This window comes from Sprattus sprattus, assembly GCF_963457725.1.
Source record: "Sprattus sprattus genome assembly, chromosome: 2".
Lineage (NCBI taxonomy): Eukaryota > Metazoa > Chordata > Actinopteri > Clupeiformes > Clupeidae > Sprattus > Sprattus sprattus.
The window spans coordinates 28,011,698-28,033,217 of record NC_137921.1 but is presented as its reverse complement, the minus strand read 5'-3'; the positions used below and the strand labels follow the sequence as shown (position 1 = coordinate 28,033,217).

The window sequence follows — 21,520 nt, the reverse complement described above, 5'->3', positions numbered from 1 at the left end:
CCTGCGTGTGATTTTAATGCCTCATTTATAATGTACTGGCAGGCCCTCTGCGCTGTGTTCATCTCCCTATATCACACAGGCAGAGTGTGGTGCAACTGCACTCCCTTAAACACCGCCGAGGCCCTTTCGATTGATGTCAGCGCAGTCATCCGCTGCAGTTAGGACTGCACCTCATGCAGCAGTGAACTTGCATGATTGCATTCCTGGTGAGGAGCAGTGTCTGGGGTACTTTTACACGTGGCATGCCAGGTAACATATGCATAGAGATGAACATATTGGCCTCGCCGTCTGGCCTTACACGCTCATGTTATTACAGTGTGTGTGTGACTGGGGTGGGTGTCTCAGGCAGTGTTTCTGTTTGGAGCTACATCTGCCCCAGACCAGAGTCACATCTGCCCCAGACCAGCATCAGATCTCCCCCAGACCAGCGTTTCATCTGCCCCAGACCAGCTTCATATCTGCCCCAGACCAGAGTCACATCTGCCCTAGACCAGAGTCATGTCTGCCCCAGACCAGCCTCAGATCTGCCTCAGACCAGCTTCTCATCTGCCCCAGAGCAGCATTAGATCTGCCCCAGACCTGATCTGAAACTATGTGGCTCCTGCCATTGCCTGGTGCTGTACCTGCTGTGAGAGTTCCTTATGCCCAGAGACTCCGAGGCGAGCAAGCCAACAGACTGAAGCAGCTGGAACAGAGCCTGCTTGGCACAACTTCGGCATCCTGGTTGGCAGCAGTGCCAAGGAACCAGCCGTATCAAACAACATCACAGAATCGAAACCCAACTGACACACATGTATCTATCTCTCTCTCATGCAACTCAATTCCACTCCAGGCAAAACCTCACAGGAAATCCTCTTTAGCTGAAGCACCTGTTACCAAACAAATGGCTTCTTTTTAAGCGTGTGATTGCTGCTCATCGGAGTACATATCCGCTTACTCTAACCCCTCACACCCACCCAGCCCCCCCCCCCCCCCCCCCCCCCCCCTTTTAATCCCTTTTAGCAAAGAAAGTGCATTGATGATATCAGAGCCATGATTTGATTGGATTATAATTATGTGGCTAGCAGGTGTGTATTGGCAGGTGGATTAAGGAAAACACTGCCTGCCTGCCTGCGTTGTGAGCGCTTTTACCAGCTCCGAACCGAGAACATAGGCAGCCTGGCGGAGAAAGAAGCTTGTTGTTGGGGTGGCAGTTCTGATGAATCAGTGACAGGCTAAGTGCAGTGTAAACTGACCATACAGTATGCTGTTTATGGAATGCCTTGCCTCTTTAGAGGGCTATTTAAATCACTGCCTCTTTTATTGGCCCATGGGTGGTGGTGTTAACAGACACAGACATGACATTTTATATATATATATATATACTGTATATATATTGTGTGTAAGGTATGTTCATAATGCTGTGAGATTTGGTGTACTCTCAGTGTGTCCTTAAAGTGGGGAATGCTCCTAGAACATAACCCATGGCTGGCTGTTTGTGGCTGGTGTGTTTTTAAGAGGAGGTATTTAGTGCATATTGTGCATTGTGTTGCACTGTGTGCAGTAATAAATAGCTCTACGCACGCTGCCTACTGCCTGCCATAACGGCACATTAATTAGGCTGGAACTAATGAGTGCTTGCATTTTTAATTGCTGTTTGTTACTATTTTGGGCAACGAGTCTCCCACAAAGATTTTTTGTGTTTGTGTGTTTGTTTGTTGTCCCGCTGCGATTGGTTGTATTTTGGCTCGCAGGTCTTCATTAATTCTGCTCATGGTCCCACTTAGGACTGGGCCAGGGCTTTCCTGGCTGCCCCTACCCACCCTCCTGCCCCTGCTGCTGCCCCTGCTGCCCCTCCTCCTGCTCCTCCTCACCCTCCTGCCCCTCCTCACCCTCCTTCCATTCGTGCCCCTCCTCACCCTCCTGCCCCTGCTGCTGCCCCTCCTCACCCTCTTGCTGCCCCTCCTCACCCTCCTACTCCTCCTCACCCTCCTTCCCCTCGTGCCCCTCCTCACCCTCCTTCCCCTCGTGCCCCTCCTCACCCTCCTTCCCCTCGTGCCCCTCCTCACCCTCTTGCTGCCCCTCCTCACCCTCCTTCCCCTCGTGCCCCTCCTCACCCTCCTTCCCCTCGTGCCCCTCCTCACCCTCCTTCCCCTCGTGCCCCTCCTCACCCTCCTTCCCCTCGTGCCCCTCCTCACCCTCTTGCTGCCCCTCCTCACCCTCCTTCCCCTCGTGCCCCTCCTCACCCTCCTGCCCCTCGTGCCCCTCCTCACCCTCTTGCTGCCCCTCCTCACCCTCCTACTCCTCCTCTCACTCCTGCCCCTCCTCCTCATTCTCCTGCCCCTCCTCACCTTCCTACTCCTGCTCCTCCTGCCCATCCTGCTCCTCCTGCCCCTCCTGCCCCTGCCCTCTGCTTTCGAGTTTGAATCGCCATCATGTGTTGCATGCCTGGCTTGGCTGGGCCTTCCTCCTCCTCTTTCTCTCTCTCTCTCTCTGTCTCTCTCTCTATCTCTCTTTCTTGATTTCTTTCTCTCAATCTCTTTCTCTGTTTTGGGTAAATGCAGCTTATTTTTTTACTTGTTTTCCTTTCCATTTTGCTCCTTTGTTTTTTTCCCCCCACATACTTTTTCTTTTGATGGTTTTATGCAAGGTGAGCCTATTCTCTCTCTCTCTCTCTCCCTCTCTCTCTCTCTGTCTCTCTTTCTCTCACACACACACACAGACACTCCCACACACACACAGACACACACACACACACACACAGACACACACACACACACACAGACACACACAAACTGGTTTCTCCCTCCTCCCCGGTGCCGTGTTCAGTGGCGACTGTGCCTCGTTGAGACAGCTCCACTGAGGCTTGCGAGATCAGCTGCCGTGCGAGGGCCCGACCGGAGGAGCTGACGGGCACGCAGAGACTCACGTTGCTAGATTTCATTCGTGAGTGAGTGTTTGACCCCAGGAAAGAATGAACATGCCAAACACGTACACACACACACACACACACACACACGCACACACACACACACACACACATGCAGACACACTACACACACGGGCAAACACACACACCTCATTTCTCCCCCTTCCTTTCTCTCTCTCTCTCTCTCTCTCTCTCTCTCACCATCCGCCAGCCCTTTTCTCTCGCGCTGGCGCCCACCAATGTCACTTCTGCCAACCTGTTTCTAAAACATGTAACCCATATCCCCCTCCTCTCCTCTACCCCCTACCCCCTGTACCCGACCCCCACTGCCCCATCCCCCCAACCCCCCCCCCCCCCCCCCCCCCCCCGCCTCTCTCTCACTGGCCTGCAGCTCTGATGGGCCAAACAGTAATGCTTTATGGCGTGGACCCCAACACACACGCACACACACACACACACCCGAGTCCCCCTTCCCACCGAGGCAACAGTGACTGCAGCCCCTGTGCCCGTCATTATGTGCCGAAATGGAGGGGGGGGCAGAGGGGAGAAGAGCGAGAGAGAGGGATGAGGAAGACAGAGATAGAAAGAGAGATAGAGGTAGAAAGAGAGGAAAAGGAGAGAGAAAGGGATAAGGGAGACGGAGGTAGAAAAAGAGAGACAGGGAGAGAGCGAGGAGAAGTCGAGGGAGAGAGGGGGAGGGATATTGAGGGTGGTCTTTGTGATGGCGAGTGCTGTCCTGGGCCGGGGGGGGGGGGCACAGCTGTGTGGAAATGCAGCCCTAACGAACACAAAAAGCAGCCAGGCAACGAGAAGAAAAGGAGGAATGAGAGAAAGAAAAGAAGAGAAGAGGAGAGGGAAGGTTCAGTGCAAAAAAAAAAGGGGAGAGAGAGAGAGGAGCCGTTTGCAAATTGGGGCTTCTAGCAATTGGTTAGCTGGCAGTCATATTCCTAATGCATTTCGACAGACTCTATCTCTGTTGTTAAACGCTCGGTGACCTATGCTGTTTGTTTGTGGCCATAATTAAGCGTTAATAATTTAGTATGACTTTGTACCTTTTTTTGGTCTCCTCCTGAAACATGTCACAACAAATTAATATTGTACTGCGCTTCCTGACGGGGGGGATGAGAATAGAAATTTCTTGCAGTGTTTGAAAACATTGCTTAGTAATAAACTGGGGAAAACAGAGCAGGATAATTTGTGGGAGCTGAGTTTGCGATAGAGACAGATGTTTTTGAATTTTTTCTCTTTTTTTTTCCTCTTTTTCTGTTGTGGCAGTTGTTGCAGTTGTTCCTGAAAAACAAGATGAATAGAATCCTTGGGAGGCGGCTGTATTTTGCTCCGTGCTCGCCACTATTTCTGGCTTGTAATTTGATCTTGTTTACACCACGGAAAAATACTTCTTACAGGCCTGAAGTGTGTGTTGTGGGCTCCCCGATTTGTTTACACACACAATGGAGTGATGTGTCTTTGTTTTCTAATGCTGTGAAATGCTCAGCGCTCCCGCTCACTCAATATGGAGACGCATCCTCTTTCCCGCTTGAGTGTGAACAAAGTTTGGCCTTTCACAACAGGCGGAAATAATGAAAAAAGTTATTTTTTCGAGTTCCGTCTTTTACACGCGTGATCTTTGATTTTGCGGCGATGTAAGATCAAATCAGAGAGGCGCGTGCTCCCCTCGTCTTTCAAGCGTCCCTCCGTACCGCTGCGTGAGAAGACAAAGACGGCGAGACAGACTGTGTGCGGAAATCTGAGGAGTTCTGCCTCTCAAAACATCCTCCGTCGCCAAACAACGGGTGTCGCACTGCCACTGCAATACATTAGAAATCAATTATTTATGGAACGGAGTTGAGAGCTCTTTAATCTTTTCCTTTTATCCAATTAAACTGCCTAACCATTCTAAGCCTCCTTCAGCTCACTTTCAGAACGAGGGCCGCTTTCTTTCTTCTTTTCTTTTTTCCTGCTTTCTTTTTTTTTTCTCATTCTGAACATGGATGTGAGAGAGAGGAAGAGAGGGGGAGAGAGAATAGACGCTTCTGAGGATTGGCGAATGAATAAAGGGAAAGAAAGTGTGTAAAGTGTAAATGAACTCCTCCACTTCCAACCATTTTGCTTTCTTTTTTTTATTATTAACAAAGGAATCATTTGAAGTCGTCATTTTTAAGAAATGCATTCAGTTCCCAGTGCGTAGGCCATCTCCAGAGTGCTCTCTGAACTCCCCACCTCCCCTCCTCCCCACCTGCTCCAGTCCAAACCCGAGCACCAGCGTCCTCAGCAACACGATGCTCCGGCTACTGGTTCAGTCAAACCCGTATCCGTCAGGTTAGCTGCTGGGTCACAGTGACCCCAATTAAAATCTGGGTCAGTCTAAACGTTTGTGTGTATGTGAATCTTACCTGAAACCTACTGCCTTGATACAGAAAACCTGAAGATAAACTGGTCCACAGTGTGATGTGGAAGCTTTGAAGAATAACTAGGGTTTGTTAGGCCCTTTCTACAACAATGCAGTTAATAATTCATCAAAATGTTTCATTTCAAACTCAGACAATGCACGCTCTTCCCATACAAAACAATAGACTGTCTCCAGAGACACAACACTTCTCTGTAAAGTGGTGAAGTGGCCAGCAGTTCAGGTTGTCCTACAGGCTTGCAAACCAAAGCAGATCGATGGACATTTATCAATCTCAGGCTTTGGTAAAAAGAAGTGCGTAACTTGTATCAAAGAGTAGTCAAACTAAACAGTGAATACCTGAAGGGACTCAAGGTATCAGTAAACTTGAGAGTGAAAATGACATCTTTGACATCCACTGATGGAAATACCTGTACTTTATGTAAGAAGCATGCAATGGCATTTAGATGTGCTAATGTGTGAATTTTGATTGATTGTGTGTGTGGGAACGCGTGTGAGAATTAAAGCGTGTGTATGAGTGAGTGTGTGAGAGAATTTAAGCGTGTGTATGAGAGAGGGAGAGAATGTGTGTGAGAGAGAGATAGAGAGGATTTGAGCATGGGTATGAGAGTGTGTGTGTGTGTGTGTGTGTGTGTGTGTGTTTGTGTTTTAGTCGCTTGCATAACGTGCTCGGGGAGCGGGGTGATGCATACCCCCCATTCCCCCCCCCCCCCGCGCACTCAGCGGGATCCACTGCTCCCAGAAATGTCAGCCAGCGCCTGTGGGAATGTCACGACCCACGTGTAACTTTATGCCGCAGGAGAGAAGCACTGGACAGGGGCTCCCAACCAAATTCACTCTCTCTCACAAACACACACACACACACACATATGCGTACACACACACTAACGCACTTGTATACATCCATAAAGACACACAGACACATGGACACGCAAACACATATATGGGCCATTCTACCGAATTGGTGCAAAGTCAGGTCGGAAATATTTAGATTTTTTTTATGTTTTATTCCCAAAACTTTGTCCGTATGTATATTGTACCATATCTAAAGTACACTTATCTAGTAAAAGAACAGTCAATTTTTATATTGTATTTTCAGAATGTGTTGGAATGTTTTTCCTCTTCCAAAAATTGTCACTACCGAAACATCACATTTACTATAGTAAAAAAGTATTATTATTAACCTGCTCAGATTGTGTTTCCTTCCCTTCTCTGAAGAGTATTTTTACAAATATTTCTTGAAGGTTTTCACAATGAAATCCATAAAAATGAATTTTTTACCAAATGTTCAAGTTCAATTTATACAATTCATCAAAATCTAAGTGCAATATTTCTTTGTAAAATGCAAAATACTGATCACATTGATTCCAGAGTTGTTGATTGATGAAATTGAACATACATTAATCCAATCAGTATCATAACATTTTAGTTGATTACTCAATATACTTAATTTTTTACAAAACATCCTGTGTTTCGGTAGTGCTGCACTGTTTCGGTAGTGACATCCAGTGTTTCGGTAGTGACTGCACTGTTGGATGGATGTTAATTTCTCTCCCAAAATCTTCCAAAAGGTGCTCTGGGCCGCCCTTTAGTCCACACAACACATTTATTTAAAAAATTATCGGATTGAACTACTTACCATTTCATTTTGTCACTACTGAAATCATCAGGTCACTACCATATGTTTCGGTAGTGACTGTTTCGGTAGTGACAATTCTAGCTAATTTTAAGCATAAATAAAGAATTCTAACAAGCACACTGCATGCAAAGACATATTTGAAGAGGTGAACACACATACAAACAAAAGATTTTCCATGAAACCCAAAAAAGTTTACTTAATTGAAGAAAACATGCGTTTCGGTAGTGACAATTCTTAAGGTTACACGTCGATTTTCAGACTTTGGAACACATTTATATAAAAACTATGGGATTTAGCTACTTACCATTCAACCATGAGGGTCAGAGATGCAGTGTCACTGCATGGTCAAAAATGCAGAGTCGTGGCTAAAACACAGGCTCAGCCAATGGACTAAAACTCTTGTGTTTCGGTAGTGACATGAAAACTAGGGACATGATTTTTTGAGTATAGAAAATTGATTTAAAAATTAAACCCACAATAAATCTGAATATTCCAAGTTCTGTTTCAACCCAATCATAAAGATCTTTGAAATTAAATCATTGAAAAAAATCTCAAAAAATTGAAAAGTGTTATTTAAAGGCATTGAAATTTAGATGTCAGGGTTGGGGACAGCTACTTCCCAATAGAAAGTACCCTATAAATGATGATTTTGTATATATTTAGCTTATCACTATCTCATGTAATGCATTGGGTTTATATAGACCATAACATTTTCTAATTAAATATCTATGCCTAAATACCTAATTGTTTTGTAAATAGTTTTTATTGTTGAGGGACTGCATATTACACGAATTCGGTAGAATGGCCCATATATATATATATGCCGCAGCCAAATGGCCATGGACCCACTCATGCACAAATACAGTACAAAGATATGACTTCTCTCCCCCACATACACAAGCACGCACACACACACACACACACACACACACACACACACACGAAAACACACAAAACACTCAATTTATGTATCATACACGTGGTTGGTCACTCACACACAGGTATGTAAAATCATACCTGCAAATACACAGGCATGTGCACTAATACACCCACTAATACACACACACACACACACACACACACACGCATCCTCATGGTGTCCACGGTTCAGCATCACACGTGCAGCTGAGTGCACACTTAGCTTGCCAGTTACAGAATGCCATCCCACAATCCCACAGGTTTCAGACAGGCTAGACACCATCACCGGTGGTTACCGCCACTGTCTGTTCTCCTGTCTGTACGTGTGCGGTGTGCTGTTTGAAAATCAATACCCAATGGGCTCTCTCGTGGAATGGCTGTTGTATTTTCAGTATTGAAACACGTAGTACTGTACACTTGCAGCTGGCCCTGCACTTGTACAGTGGAACATTACATTTTCACGGGCACACACACACACACACAAACACACACACACACACACACACACACACACACATGCACACTAATAACCTGTTCTCCTGAGGGGCCAGGGTGATCACAGGGCTGCCGGGAGGAAGAGGGATTTCTGAGAGCTTTTTCCTCCTCCTCTCCTCCTCCTCTTCCTCCTCCTCCTCCTCTCCACTGCATTGAGGCTCCTGGGAGAGGAGCTGTTTGGCTGGCACTTCCTCTCCGCTTAGGATGGCCCTGTGATCTGACGCCACTAATAGGCTCTCACCCCTGCCCCCCCCCCCCCCACTCCGTCTCTGAAGTGATTACCTCTGCTTGTGATGCTGTTGACACCCACGCATCCTTCCCCTGGAGACGTGCCGCCTCGACACACCATGCTGCGCCGCGCCGTTAACGTCTCGTAGCGCACCGCGGGGCCGTGCGGGCGGGTGCATGGCGCTGTTTAATCTGAGGTGCTGCGTGCAGCCGTGTGCTTGCCGGTGAGCCGCTCCGTAGCTACCGACAACACACCGCGTAATGAAGGAGCACATGCAGTGCTGGAAATAGATGAAACAAGATAGCTGCTTTTGTGTGTGTGTGTGTGTGTGTCTGTGTCTGTGTGTGACTTTAAGTAGGCAATGTGTGTGTGTGTTTGTGGGGACAAATGTATGCACAGGGCATCTAATTGAGTGTGTGTGTGTGCGTGTGTGTGTGTGTGTGTGTTTGTGTGTACATTGCACTGAATGTCACCCTAGATTAGGGCATCTGCCAAGTAAAGACATTCAAATTGACAAGCGTTTTAATGCAGCTGTTAAAAACAGTGCTAGAAAGTCAATGAGATCTAAGAGTGATGTATCTAAGGGTTATGTTGTTTAAGAATTTGAACTACTGATATTTGACATTCATTTTCTCCTTTTCCTCATCTAATATTGATTTCAGTGTTGGTTTCTCCTGTATGCAGCTGCACTGCTGTGCCATGCCATGACATGCTATGTTCAAATCCTTTTGGTGCCAGTGGTATCTGTTCCACTCCACTGGGGCGTACAGTAGACCTCAGATAACTCCTCAGACCTCAGATGACTGAAAATGGTTCAGATCGGACCCAGAGCTGAGGCCCACTGTAAAACAGTACAGCCCCATTTAGCTAGGCCCGTTTAGTTAGGCCCGTTTAGTTAAGACCGTTTAGTTAGGCCCGTTTAGTTAGGCCAGTTTAGTTAAGACCGTTTAGTTAGGCCCGTTTAGTTAGGCCAGTTTAGTGAGGCCCGTTTAGTCAGCCATTTAGTTAAGCCAGTTTAGTTAGGCCCGTTTAGTTAGGCCCGTTTAGTTAAGCACGCTTAGTTGGGCCCGTTTAGTTAGGCCCCGTTTAGTTAGGCCCGTTTAGTTAGGCCCGTTTAGTCAGGCCCGTTTAGTTAGGCCCATTTAGTCAGGCCCGTTTAGTTCTTCTCAACTCAAGCGCTTTGGCAAGTTTTGGATATTGAACTCAGCTGTGTGAGCTTTCACTAATTACAGTAATTCATTGTCTTGACTGTTTGAGAATCTTTTTAATTATCTTGTGTTATTCTTATGTTGGCTAAATAAACTCATATAAATAGTTAATTGAACTTGTCTAAATAATATAAACATATAAAACCTGGCAGTGAGACCTGAACTAAAGAATTCTCTGGAGGATGATGAAACCGACATTGCAGTTTAAAAACAGACAGAGAATATTGTCAGAGCTATTTGTGTTCATTGATCTCGTGTTTGTAAGTAATCTGTTGGGGGGGGGGGGGCAGAAATACAGCGGGTCGGGGTCCCAGTTCTGGTATGGTTCTGGTTCCGCTCCGCTGAGGGCTTGTCTGCCGTGTGGGACGCGCGTCTGTGGATATGTAATAGAGTGATGGAGAGGTACTCTCTCCTGTCGGCTTTGATAACGGGATCAGACCCATGTGAAATTTCCTGACTGTTTTTGTTGATGGCTCAGACAGATAGCAGACAAGGAGCAAGAGAGCGTCTGATATCTTTTCTGTGGTTAGCTCCTCGCCTTTTTAGTCTGGGAGACGCTTGAACTGCAGCCGGCGGAGTTGACAAAGTCAGTCATCACTAAAAACTCTCTTAAACGTGTACGGAAAGAAAGGAAAACGGACCAAAAAAAGATAGAGGTACTAAAGAACTAAACTTCAATTAATTCACAATATCTCACATTTTTTCCTCTCTCCCTCACACTCTCTCTCTTTTAGCGAGATTCTATCTGGCCTTAGATGTATAAAAAAGAAAAACTCATAAGATATCTTTCTGAACCCTATTATGGCTAGATACTGCTAATTAAATTGCTGCTGTTATTAACTGGGTTGAAGATATCTTTGCATTGAGTTTGAGACATCTTAAACTCAATTAAAGCTATCTTCAACTCAATTAAAGATATCCAAATGCCGTGTCCAACAATATGCAATCAGGCTCTTTTTTGGTGCAATAGAATCTGCTCAGTTGCCCCCGTACACAAAGACAGTGCTCGCCTTCCCAAGTTTTCCCTTTATCGCGAATAGACTTTTTTCTTCAAGCAATGTCAACCATGTAACACTTTTGTTATGCATATGGTGTGCAGGAGCCTCTCTCTCTCTCTCTCTCTCTCTCTCTCTCTCTCTCTCTCATTCTCTCTCTCTCTCTTTGTCTTATTCTCTACTTCTCTCTCTGTTTCTCTCTCTCTTTTTCTCTCTTTATCTCTCTCTCGCTCTCTCTCTTTCTCTCTCTTTGTCTCATTCTCTATCTCCCTCTCACTTTATTTTAGGTTCTGTATTGTAGTGATTTAATCCTATCCTTATCCTTCTGGTATATGGAACATTGGGATTAGGCTTACAAAAGGAAGAGTTAACACAGTTAGAGTGTTCTTTTTGAAAGTAAGTGTAACATCACCCAGTTGCTCTGGTAACCTCCTTTATATAACTTCCTTGCTGTGTAGAGCTCCACTTATACCAATGTAAAACGTGCATTGTTTGTTTACGTTGAATAACCAGTCTGACCTTAGAGGGGTGGTCCTTGAGTAGCCAGATTAAATCTGAGGCCAGAGTGGAGACGATCAGCAGGCTTTATGGCTAGAGGATGAAAGTCTCATTGCTCCGCATTAAGGGCCTTGACCTTATTAGATGCCTCAGATTTCTGCATTTGTAGGGCAGACAATCACTTTACCCCGTTTAAAAGCAGGGGGAAAATTGAAAAGAGAAAAAAAGGGGTAAATTCCCTAGAGATTTTAACAACCTAACTTTAGAAAGTCCTGTATTCTTTTTTTCCCCTCTGCCTTTACTTTTGACATATAAAAGAAGATTTCCTTCCTTCCTTTTCTGCTGTATTGGCTGGTAATAAATCTGATCTGAGTACCGGTGATGCGGTGATGAGCGACACCAGTGCCCCTCGGAGAGACTGGAGTGGAGAGACGTGCTGCTCCCTCCCTCCCTCCCTCTCTCCTGTCCAAATAAACACATCACCTCTCCACTGTGAAAGCGGCACTGAACCACTCACTCCCCGCGACTCTGTTGTTCAACTCAACGGTCACGAGGCCTGGCTATTATTCTCTTCCATCTCATTCACACTGAATGAATACCGGTGCTCACTGGTTGGCAGTGGCCAAAGGCTGAACGCCACAGGTCATCACAGCCGCGGAGTGATCCTTTACCAACCCCACAAGCACAAGTGTCAAATTGAACTTAAAGACACCAGATTGTGTTTTCTTTTGTCTATTTCGATTTTGTCCACTCATTCTGTTCCCCAAAAAATAATTCCAACCTCGGTTTCAGCGTCAAGCATTGCCAAGCAACAAGCACTTACACTTTATAGCCAAGTTGAGTAAGAGAGGCTATTTGAGCACGTTCATTTGTACCCTCACCTGTCTTACATGTTCTACAGTCCCTTTGCTCCATTTTCTTCCTTTCCGCCCTCAAAAAACTAATGTTACCTTATGAAACCACTGCTTGCCATTCTGCTCTCTCCTTTTGAATGAATGGCATGTTGGTGCCCTACAATTCAATGATTTAAACGTATCAAATGCAGAGTGAGTACTAGTGGTGTAGTGTCCGAGTGGGGTTGTGCCAGGATATCACCGCCCCGATTCATTGAATGGCACTTCTCCAATCAGAAATTAATCTGCATTATCAATGCTGTTCTAATTTACAACAGAAATGCCTTTGCCTTAGAGATACAAACTCTCCACGTGTTGCCTTTGTTGTGCCCCATGCCACATGCACTGGTGATGGTTGTATTGCTGGGCCATGTGACATTAAGACGTGTCCATGCGTGTGCCCCCTTGCCCTCAGGTCGCTGTGCAAGCTGCGGAGAGAACGTAGTGGGCGAGGGCACCGGCTGCACCGCCATGGACCAGGTGTTCCATGTGGACTGCTTCGTCTGCATGACCTGCACTGCCAAGCTGCGCGGCAAGCCCTTCTACGCTGTGGACAAGAAGGCCTACTGCGAGCCCTGCTACATAGTAAGCAACACAGCTCTGCATGCCTCGAATGCACAGGCACAGATCATGGATATTATCAAACACTTCTCAAATGTACAGTCACAGATCATAAACATTATTATACACTTCTCTTATGTACAGTAACAGAACATGGACACTCTTATACACTTATTTAATGTACAGTCACAATGATTTTGAGAACAAGTGTTTATGGAATGGTGTAAAAAGTAATACTGTGAATGAGGATATAAACTTCTAGCAGATGCTTTATTCACCACACACATTTTTATTTGAATATATGTGTCTGGGGGACTGGACCCATGCTCCTGATTTTGTCATCCCCACTCTACCAACAGAGCTGCAGGAAGTCACACTTATGTTGTACAGCGATTTTAAGTACCACCTTAAAAAAAAAAAACAGCAAAGATTCACTTTGGAAATGCAGTGGTAGAAAAGTACTGTGATCCTATGTTTGAGTTCAAAATAACAGTCACAAACTATGTAACTTTTCATTATTTGTAAATGTCAAAGCTTTTTAATGCTGTAAGCAGTTTTTTATTCTATAGTTACATTGCTTTCCAACGTTTGTCCAGGCACTTTACAAAGGTCTCCAGAAGGCTTGGCATTTCAAATATTGGAATAACAATCAGCAAATCATTCTATTTGTCAACAAGTAAGGCACATCAGTTCATATTGTCACACTTTCGAGTGCCATGCCCCTAACACCTTGGGTCCTGGGTCAAAGCAGAGAAATGAAAAAGTTCTAACTTCTAACCTGATTTATTAACTTAAATGTAAAACTTAATTGTAACTTTTCCTCTTTTACTTCTTTGCAATTTTATTTTGTATCAATTGCATTTGTTTATACAGCACTATTTAAAAGGCACTTAATAGTGGCCTGAACCCCTAGACTAGAGCAAGCTTTTCACGGTAAAAGGTTCTATTCCTCCATAGGGATGCACAGATCCGCTTTTTTCGTTTCCAATACCGATACCGATATCTGAGGTTTAGTATCGGCCGATACCGATCCGATATAAAAAAAAAACTGCGCGAAATGATGAAGTTTCATTGGGGGGAAAAGACTGGGATCATGAGACTTGACTTAAACATTTCTTTCCTATTTATCTAATTTTTTTTTACCGATACCCGATCTAGAAATGTCTTCAATATCGATACCGATATCCCTATTCCTCCACAGTGCAGTGGTGGGGGAGACAGTTCTATGCATGACATCAGTTCTACAGTAGGATACTGTTTCAGTTCTGTAGAGTTTGCCCTAATGCAATTATGATTTACAGTAGGAGAGAGTGAGAGAGTGAGAGAGAGAGAGAGAGAGAGTGAGAGAGAGAGCGAGAGAGAGAGAAGCAGCTCTACAATAATATACTATAACAATCACAGTCAAAGTGCAGATTTCAGACAGATTGCCAACAGTGCACACCTAAAATGCACACATTCACAATATTAATTCTCTCATGAACGAGTGCAATGTAAAAGAAAATATGGACCGTTTACAACGCACATCAATATATATGATAATAATAATAATAATAATAATAATACATTTTATTTATAGGGCGCCTTTCAAGAAACCCAAGGTCGCCTAATAATAATAATAATAATACACTCATGTACCGCAGAATTTCACACTGTCAGATTGCATACAGTCTCGTTCACTGACACTGATACTGATACTTAGTCTGTTAACCCTCAGGACTTTAGACCATAATGTATCGTTTCTGCCGTGTTGCATTTCATTTTATAATTTCATTAGTTTAATCAGGTTAAAGCTAACACAGTTCAGCCAGATTGCCATTTAGTGATTTCAATTTTATGGTACATTTTCTTCAAGTTGAGAAGACGACAGGTCTGAGAAATATTCATACAGAATTATCAGGCTTATTAAGACATTCATATTAGTCTGTGTTACATACATTGTCATATAGCCATATACATATTGTAGGAGCACAGTGGAATCTACTCAAGCACACATCAAAAACACATGTTCAGCAATAACTCTGACCTTTAACACTCACCATAGAGCAAATTAAATATATTACACGGAAGCACGTACATTAGCTTCCTCCTCAGCCTGGGTCGTGTGGCGCTCATTACTGTACAATTGGACTCCTCCACCTGTGAACATGGCCAACATCTGTTACCCTGAGTACTGAGGCACTTCTTCATACATCTTTTATATGTGCGTCTGTTCATGTAGCATAACCTTTCATCTTAAGTACCTATGTTACAGTGTGTTATTCATGCTGTCTCCCTGGGAAACCACCCCGTGACCTTTTGTGTCATCAGTGCTATGCTCTTCAGGTTGGGTTCTCCAGGAGCAGGCTATATCAAGGCACACATGTAGGGGGGGCACTGTAGCTCACACAGTAGCCTCGACCACATTCAGGCTTGATGCCCATAGAGGACACGGGTGCGAATCCAGCCTGATGTCATTTCTCCAGTCCACTCCCCACTTCTTCGCCCTCTCATTTCCTGTCCCACTCTTCATTTACCTGTCAATTAAAGGCATAAAAAAGCCAAAAACAAATCTTTAAATAAAAAAAAATAAAAAAGACACAGGTTTCATCCAGCCAAAGAGGCCATACTACACACGCCATGTTTCTGCTCTTCAGCATACAGTCTGTTCTGTTGCTGCAATTAAACTCACTTAGTTCCCAAGCAAACCAAAGAGTTGAAAAGACTTGATTTTTTTTAGCAGGCTTTTGCTTGATTCCCAATGCAAAGCACCTCTGCGGGCGCTAGCTGCCGCGGGAGCGTGAGATCATTCTTTCAAGATTTTACACAGGCATCAATCCTCTTGTATGATGTTTCCTTATCACTGCCCGCAATCTATCACTGGGAAGTGCTACAGTGCCTTCGCACTTGTTTGCGTGGCAGTTAAATCCAGCAGTGTGAAGATCAGACAGACAGTCAGTGGCCAGGCATGCAAAAGGATTGAGTGCGCCATAGCATCACCCTCATCAAGAAGTACATCTGATAAGCCGGCAGACACAGATGAATCGCACTGGAGATGTTAAGCAAGTATTAAAATCACATTAGAATGCCAGATAGGATTACTTTCCTTTGTAGATTGTAAAAGCAAATAAGCCCCCCCTCCCTCTCTCCCCTCCTCCTCTCCACCCCTCCACCTCGCCCATCCTTTCTCTCTCTCTTCCCCCTCCTTCTTCCTTCTCTTTTCATTGTCAGAAATATCCTTTGAAAATTCTCTTATTTCTTCAATCAAAGAATCCCCCCAGAAAAGGGGAAGCAGTTGAGTTGACGGTTCATGTAGGAATGTGGAACCTCCTATTCCAGGAGTCAACAAGGCTGGGAACTTCTGGAAGAAGTGTGCGGCTCAATCCGCTTGACCTTTTTAAAATCAGGACAAGGTCGAGCAAAATGCCAGAGGTCAGTGAGGCAGGAAACACCACCACTTCCACTTCTCTCTTCTCACATAAGACTAAAAGGAGCTCTTTTAGACAGCAAGTCTTGCACTTTCAAAACCAGTCATGCTTCAAACCTGTTTTTGTATGGCAAAGAAGTTGTATCTGAAAATGTTCTCAATTGATTTGTTCCATATGCACTTGAGGCAGGTCGTTTGTTTGTTGGTTTAAATGCGTTTTGAGTCTGGGACCCTGGCAGACCTGCTAGGAGGTGTGAGAGAGACTGGTGACATGACATCCCACCGGGGTGACTCGAGGGGCATCTTCACACCCTCTCAGGCAGGTAGTCTTCACCACAGTGTGATGGAGGCGAGAGTCGTCCTGCCTCCTCAGAGACACTCCGATTCCCGCGGCCTGCTAGTGCTCATGTGGTGAAGCTCCCTGCCATCCACCTGCTTCAGACCGCAGAAACCCCACTGAGCTCGCAGGCTGCAAAAAAAAAAAAAAAAAACAGTTTCTGTGTGCGCTCGACTTTGTGTACATTCCCCCCCTCGCGACTCAACTGAAATTCCTCAGACTGCACTGGGTTGCATCACTTTCTGTTTTATTATTGGACTGGGAGCTCTGCAGGACTTCCTCCGCCGCCATTGTCCCCTTCCCCTTCCCCTTCCCAGTCTCTTGTGATCTGTTAGCGATATCAAAATTAGATTCTCCTTTTACTGGACCAAAGTTAAGCCACTTCTGCAAAAGGGGGACTACATTAGTATTTCTGTGATTGCGTAAATTTACTTCTTATAATAACCGCACGTGTAAGAATTGGTATAAATATGATGCAGCAAGACGCAAGTGTTAGCCAGTAATCTGACTTCTCATTTTGGCCAACATACCTGAAATATGAAATCCCAGCCCCTCTGTTTAGTCTCCTCGGTGTGGGGAAACCCCGAGCACAGGTAGACTTAAAAGAGTCACATGATATTGCATCAGCCTCTGTGACCATCTCCTAAATCAACTCCCTTCCACTGCACTCAGTGTGATTGTGACTGTCTTCTCTGGAAGTTTTCCAACTTGGATCCACGCGCCGAAGACGGCCGGGATAATTTAAGAACTTTATTTATGCATTTCATCAGCATAAATGTTCTTCTGGCACAAGATCAAAAGGATGGGGAAGAAATCTGAATTTCTTAATGAAAGTAATTCTCCTTCTTTTATTCCCATCCTCAGGGTCAGCCGCCTCTGTACGATTAGAGGAGAAACGTGAGACTTCAGTCTCTGCTGAGACATGGCAGTCCCCAGTGAGGGAGGGCAGGGGGAGGGGAAGGGGTAGTGATGGTGGGGGGGGGGGGGGGCACTTGATATTAGGCTCTAAGTCGGTCTAGGAATCTCTTCAAAGCCACGAAACCCAAAATTACGCGTTTTTCTGATTTCTTTATCTGTGCCTCGTCTTTCTCTCAGCATCTTTCCACAAAGCATCTCTCTGGAGCATCACGCTCTCACCAAACTACTGACATCTATATTTCCATTTCACACTACGCCCTCAACCATCAATGCAAAGCATGTAGCCCAGTACTCTAATGGGTCAGGCTGGCATTCAAAAGGTCCACCGGATCGAACCCCAACATGGTCACTTGATGTTGCGTGTTGTGTGGCGTCATCGAGGCATTTTGAGCAAGGCACCTAAGCCCGATCCCTGCTCCCCGGGCGCCGCCAAAGGCAGCTCACTTCCCCGGGTTAGTGTGTAACTGCACTTCACTGTGTGTGTGTCACTTCCCTGGATGGGTTAAATGCAGAGGTGGATTTCAGAGTGTGTGTGTCTACACCACCTCTGCCATAGTCACTTTCACTTCACTTCACTTTCACTTTATCTGCATTGTCTCAGTACACCGCTGGTAAATGGGTACTGACTTCAGCTAGGAGGTTAACCTTCGATGGCCTTATTAGCCTTCATAATTACTTAACCAACCATTTATCAAAATATCTTTCAGAATTAATTTTAGTGAAGACAGAAGACATGATTTTTTTATTATGTAGGCCAATTTCACTATTTTGTATACATATAGTAATAGCATGTACACTATTTCCTATATGTGGCAAATACAAGTTGATTTAACTCCTTCTTAAGCGTCATTAAAAATGTTTTTAGACATAGATAGATGTATGTCCACAGACTCTTAGTAAAGGCCTTGTGAAAGGCAGAGCTGGGTTTGAGTGTGAAACGAGAACCCAGGACAGGGTGTCCTTCCTCATGGCAATCCCAGCGTCTCTCGCTCCCAGGCGCTGGTCTGCTCATCCGTCCCCGGGAGGGCTGGGATTGCCAGCGAGAGCGCCGGAGACGTAAGTGGCTCTGTCATGGACACAGTGTGTGTGTTTTAAGCAATTGCTCCGAAAGTGCATCACCCTTTGTTTTGACTGCACTTCACTAGGCATTTACAGTTAGCACTCAGTGCCTTCGCAACCACTCTGACAGCTCTCACCCTTCTCAGGCAGGAGATTTATGCTTCACAGACGCTAAATCTGTTGCTTAATTTACATCATGCAAACAAAAAAGCCCGGCTTCGTGAGTTTGATCGTGTCATTGCAATCCAGTAATATTTGTTTCCTATCAGGAAGGTTTGATCATTTAACTAGGCAGAGGTAGTTTGCATACACCGTGGAACGGTTGGCTGCTAGTGTCATGAAACATTTCCTGATGGCCTGGGTGTTTAGTTGTTTACAGCAGCCTCTAATATAATTTGTTCCTTTCAGGAATGGACAGGAACTATCCTCTCTCTGCATGTTATCAAGCCTCATCTGCTTCCCACTTTTTGTGTCGTGCCAATCTAGCAGATCTTTTTCAGAGCCCCAGTCGACCCACAAACACCACTCGTTATGACTATAATCGCCTATTGTGTTCTGGGCCACCCTGGCTCCCCTCCATGCCAGACTTATCGGCATCTCTTTGAATATGTGCCGCAATGGAGATAAACTCCTCGACCGCTCAATTAATACCCATTTTGCATGATGCTAATCTTGTTAATATGGCATCAGCAGAGTCTGCTATTGTTTTACTGGCTGATTGGGGGTGCATCATGGATCCATCCTTAGACCCCTTCTCATTGTTAATGGCTAAGGGGATGGAGGCTGGCTTGTGTCTGGACATCTGGCTACATGCCCTCATATGCTAATCCAGTTGGCAGTGGAATGTTTTCAAACAGTGATAAAGGGCTTCTATGTCCATTTGCTGGTTATCTAAGAAGAATAGGTCAAAGTGTTCAGACCGGACCAGGGATTTATGTTAACAGTTACAGTTAAAGTGTGACGAGCCATTGAAAAGTAAATAACAGTAGACATCTGTTATGTTCAATCATTAGAGTCTGATTTGAGCAGCAGCCCTTTATCTTTTCCTCACCTGTGCCTTAAATGATCCCTTGTTAAAATAGTCTGCGGAGTGGACAAGTTTTGAGTGCAGGGAAAAAGCTTGCAGCAGATAAGGGAACCTCAACACCCATGTGGTTGGTTTTTTTTTCAAGAAGAAGACGAAGAAGTGTGATTAGCTTTTGACACTCTGATGAAGCTTTGGCACATGCCACAGTGGCGTGAAACATTCAGGAAAAGGAAGCTCTACATCTGAGAATTGAAGGAAGTGTTACTCCATCAGTTGGCAGATTGTTAGGGGCAGGATAGCAGCTGCGAAACGGACACATTTCTGATCTGGTGCGGATTGGGGCCAGACCAGGGCCAGATCAAGGCCACTGTTCAGTCCCCACACAACATCACTGTAATGTGTGAGAGAGTGATTAAGGCCAGGCTTGAATAGCATTGAGAGCTAAACAACAGCCGGTGCACTTAAGAAGTAAGAGAAACTCAAGGGGCAGCACTTCTGTTGTTGTTCGAGCATTTTGTATTTATTTTTTTCCTTTGTCAGAGTTAGTGCACATGAGTTTATGTAAGCTTGAATAGAGCTCACATACTTACTTTAGTGTAACAGAACGAAGAGGGGCATCATTGTCACTTACAAAAGTGTGACAGCATCATTCAGTCATTGGGCTTGTGTCCAAGCAAATTCTCTAATGCTTAGGGCCACCTCATCAAGTGTGCAGGACAGAATTAGAACACACAGTCTTAATGTTTTGGGCAAAGGAGTCACACTTGTCCATGCACACGGGAAGGCAGTGCATTTGAATGCATTCTACCTCGCAGTTCTGTCCCAAGGATGATGCAAATCGCAGCGCATAGGAGGGTTGCAGGGCACAAAGACATGCACCAGAGCACAAGCCACAGCTCTCGGCCACATCCGCCAGTGAAATATCAGCTGTGACATGTGTTTACTCTTCTGCATAAATATTTAGGAACACAAAATTCGTTTTGGGTCGGGAGTAATGTAGAAGCCTTTTCCTTCTGCTCCGTGGTCAAGAGCCCCTCGGCGGAGGCTTGTGTCACAAACTGTTATCCGTATTTATCAACTTGCAAAACGGCCTCCCCAGCCCTCCCTCCCCCCTCCCGCTGCGTGCCCCACGCCCCGGCTGATACAATGCTCTGAGGCAGCGACAGAGGCTTTTTCCTCAGCCGCAGAGGACGGGGCAGGATAGGATAACAGAGTAACGCATACAGACATGTGATGGGCTGTCACAACACATGAACAGGCCTGCGAGGTGTACCATTTCCCAGAGAACCATGTTTAAAAAAACACATTAAGTGGCCTGCTGTACTAAAATTCTTCACCAGCGAACAAAAGATAAGTGTTAGGCCAAAATGCACTGAATTCCACCTAATTGCTGCTCTAGGCAACTTGTTACTTTTTTTCACCTGACCTTAGCTTAATAAGGTATTATGAAATTGTATTGAGTTAATAAGCTTTTAATCTGTCAACGCCTTTTTTTGAGTTTCTGCATGCAGAGCTCTTTGTGCTCGTACTCGCTGCCACAGCAGGACTTTGTGCCTGGCCTGCCTTTTCTGATAGCTTGTCTCGTTTGAATCACCCCCCCCTCAAGCTTGCCTCAATGTCACCGAGGTTAATTACATTAAAAAAGCAAGCAAGGAGAGAAGAGGTGGCATGTTGTTGGGGCCCTCTCTGCTCACCCCCCTCGCTGCACCTCAGCCCTGCACGCCAGCTGGCTCTGGCTCTGTCGGGGCTCCATATTGCCTACTGGAGATCATCATTTATCTTAATTGGGCCCCATTTAAAACCACCACCTGCAAATGTAAACATATCTCTTTTGCTGGTCTAATTATTCAGATCAAGTCCAATCTGGGGGTGAGATAAGAGAGAAAGGCTGTGCCTATATGACGAAGCCCCCTATCCACTCCCTCTTTTGTGTGTGGCAATCATGGCTGATTAGTTCCTCCTCTGTTACTCTTAACTCTAACAGCAGAGACAAAAATAGGAGGTCACAGAGTTCAAGGATAACAA

The 21,520-nt window shown here is 45.2% G+C and overlaps 1 protein-coding gene across 3 annotated transcripts in view; it reads left to right on the top strand.

Moving 5' to 3' along the window:
- lpp (LIM domain containing preferred translocation partner in lipoma) overlaps positions 1-21,520 on the top strand; it is a 213,253-nt gene that overhangs the window by 173,539 nt on the left and 18,194 nt on the right. For all 3 annotated transcript variants that reach the window (XM_080857883.1, XM_080857882.1, XM_080857881.1), the window contains one exon: positions 12,606-12,775. In XM_080857883.1, coding sequence (XP_080714009.1) covers positions 12,606-12,775 — 170 coding nt within the window. The remainder of the gene's footprint in view (positions 1-12,605; positions 12,776-21,520) is intronic.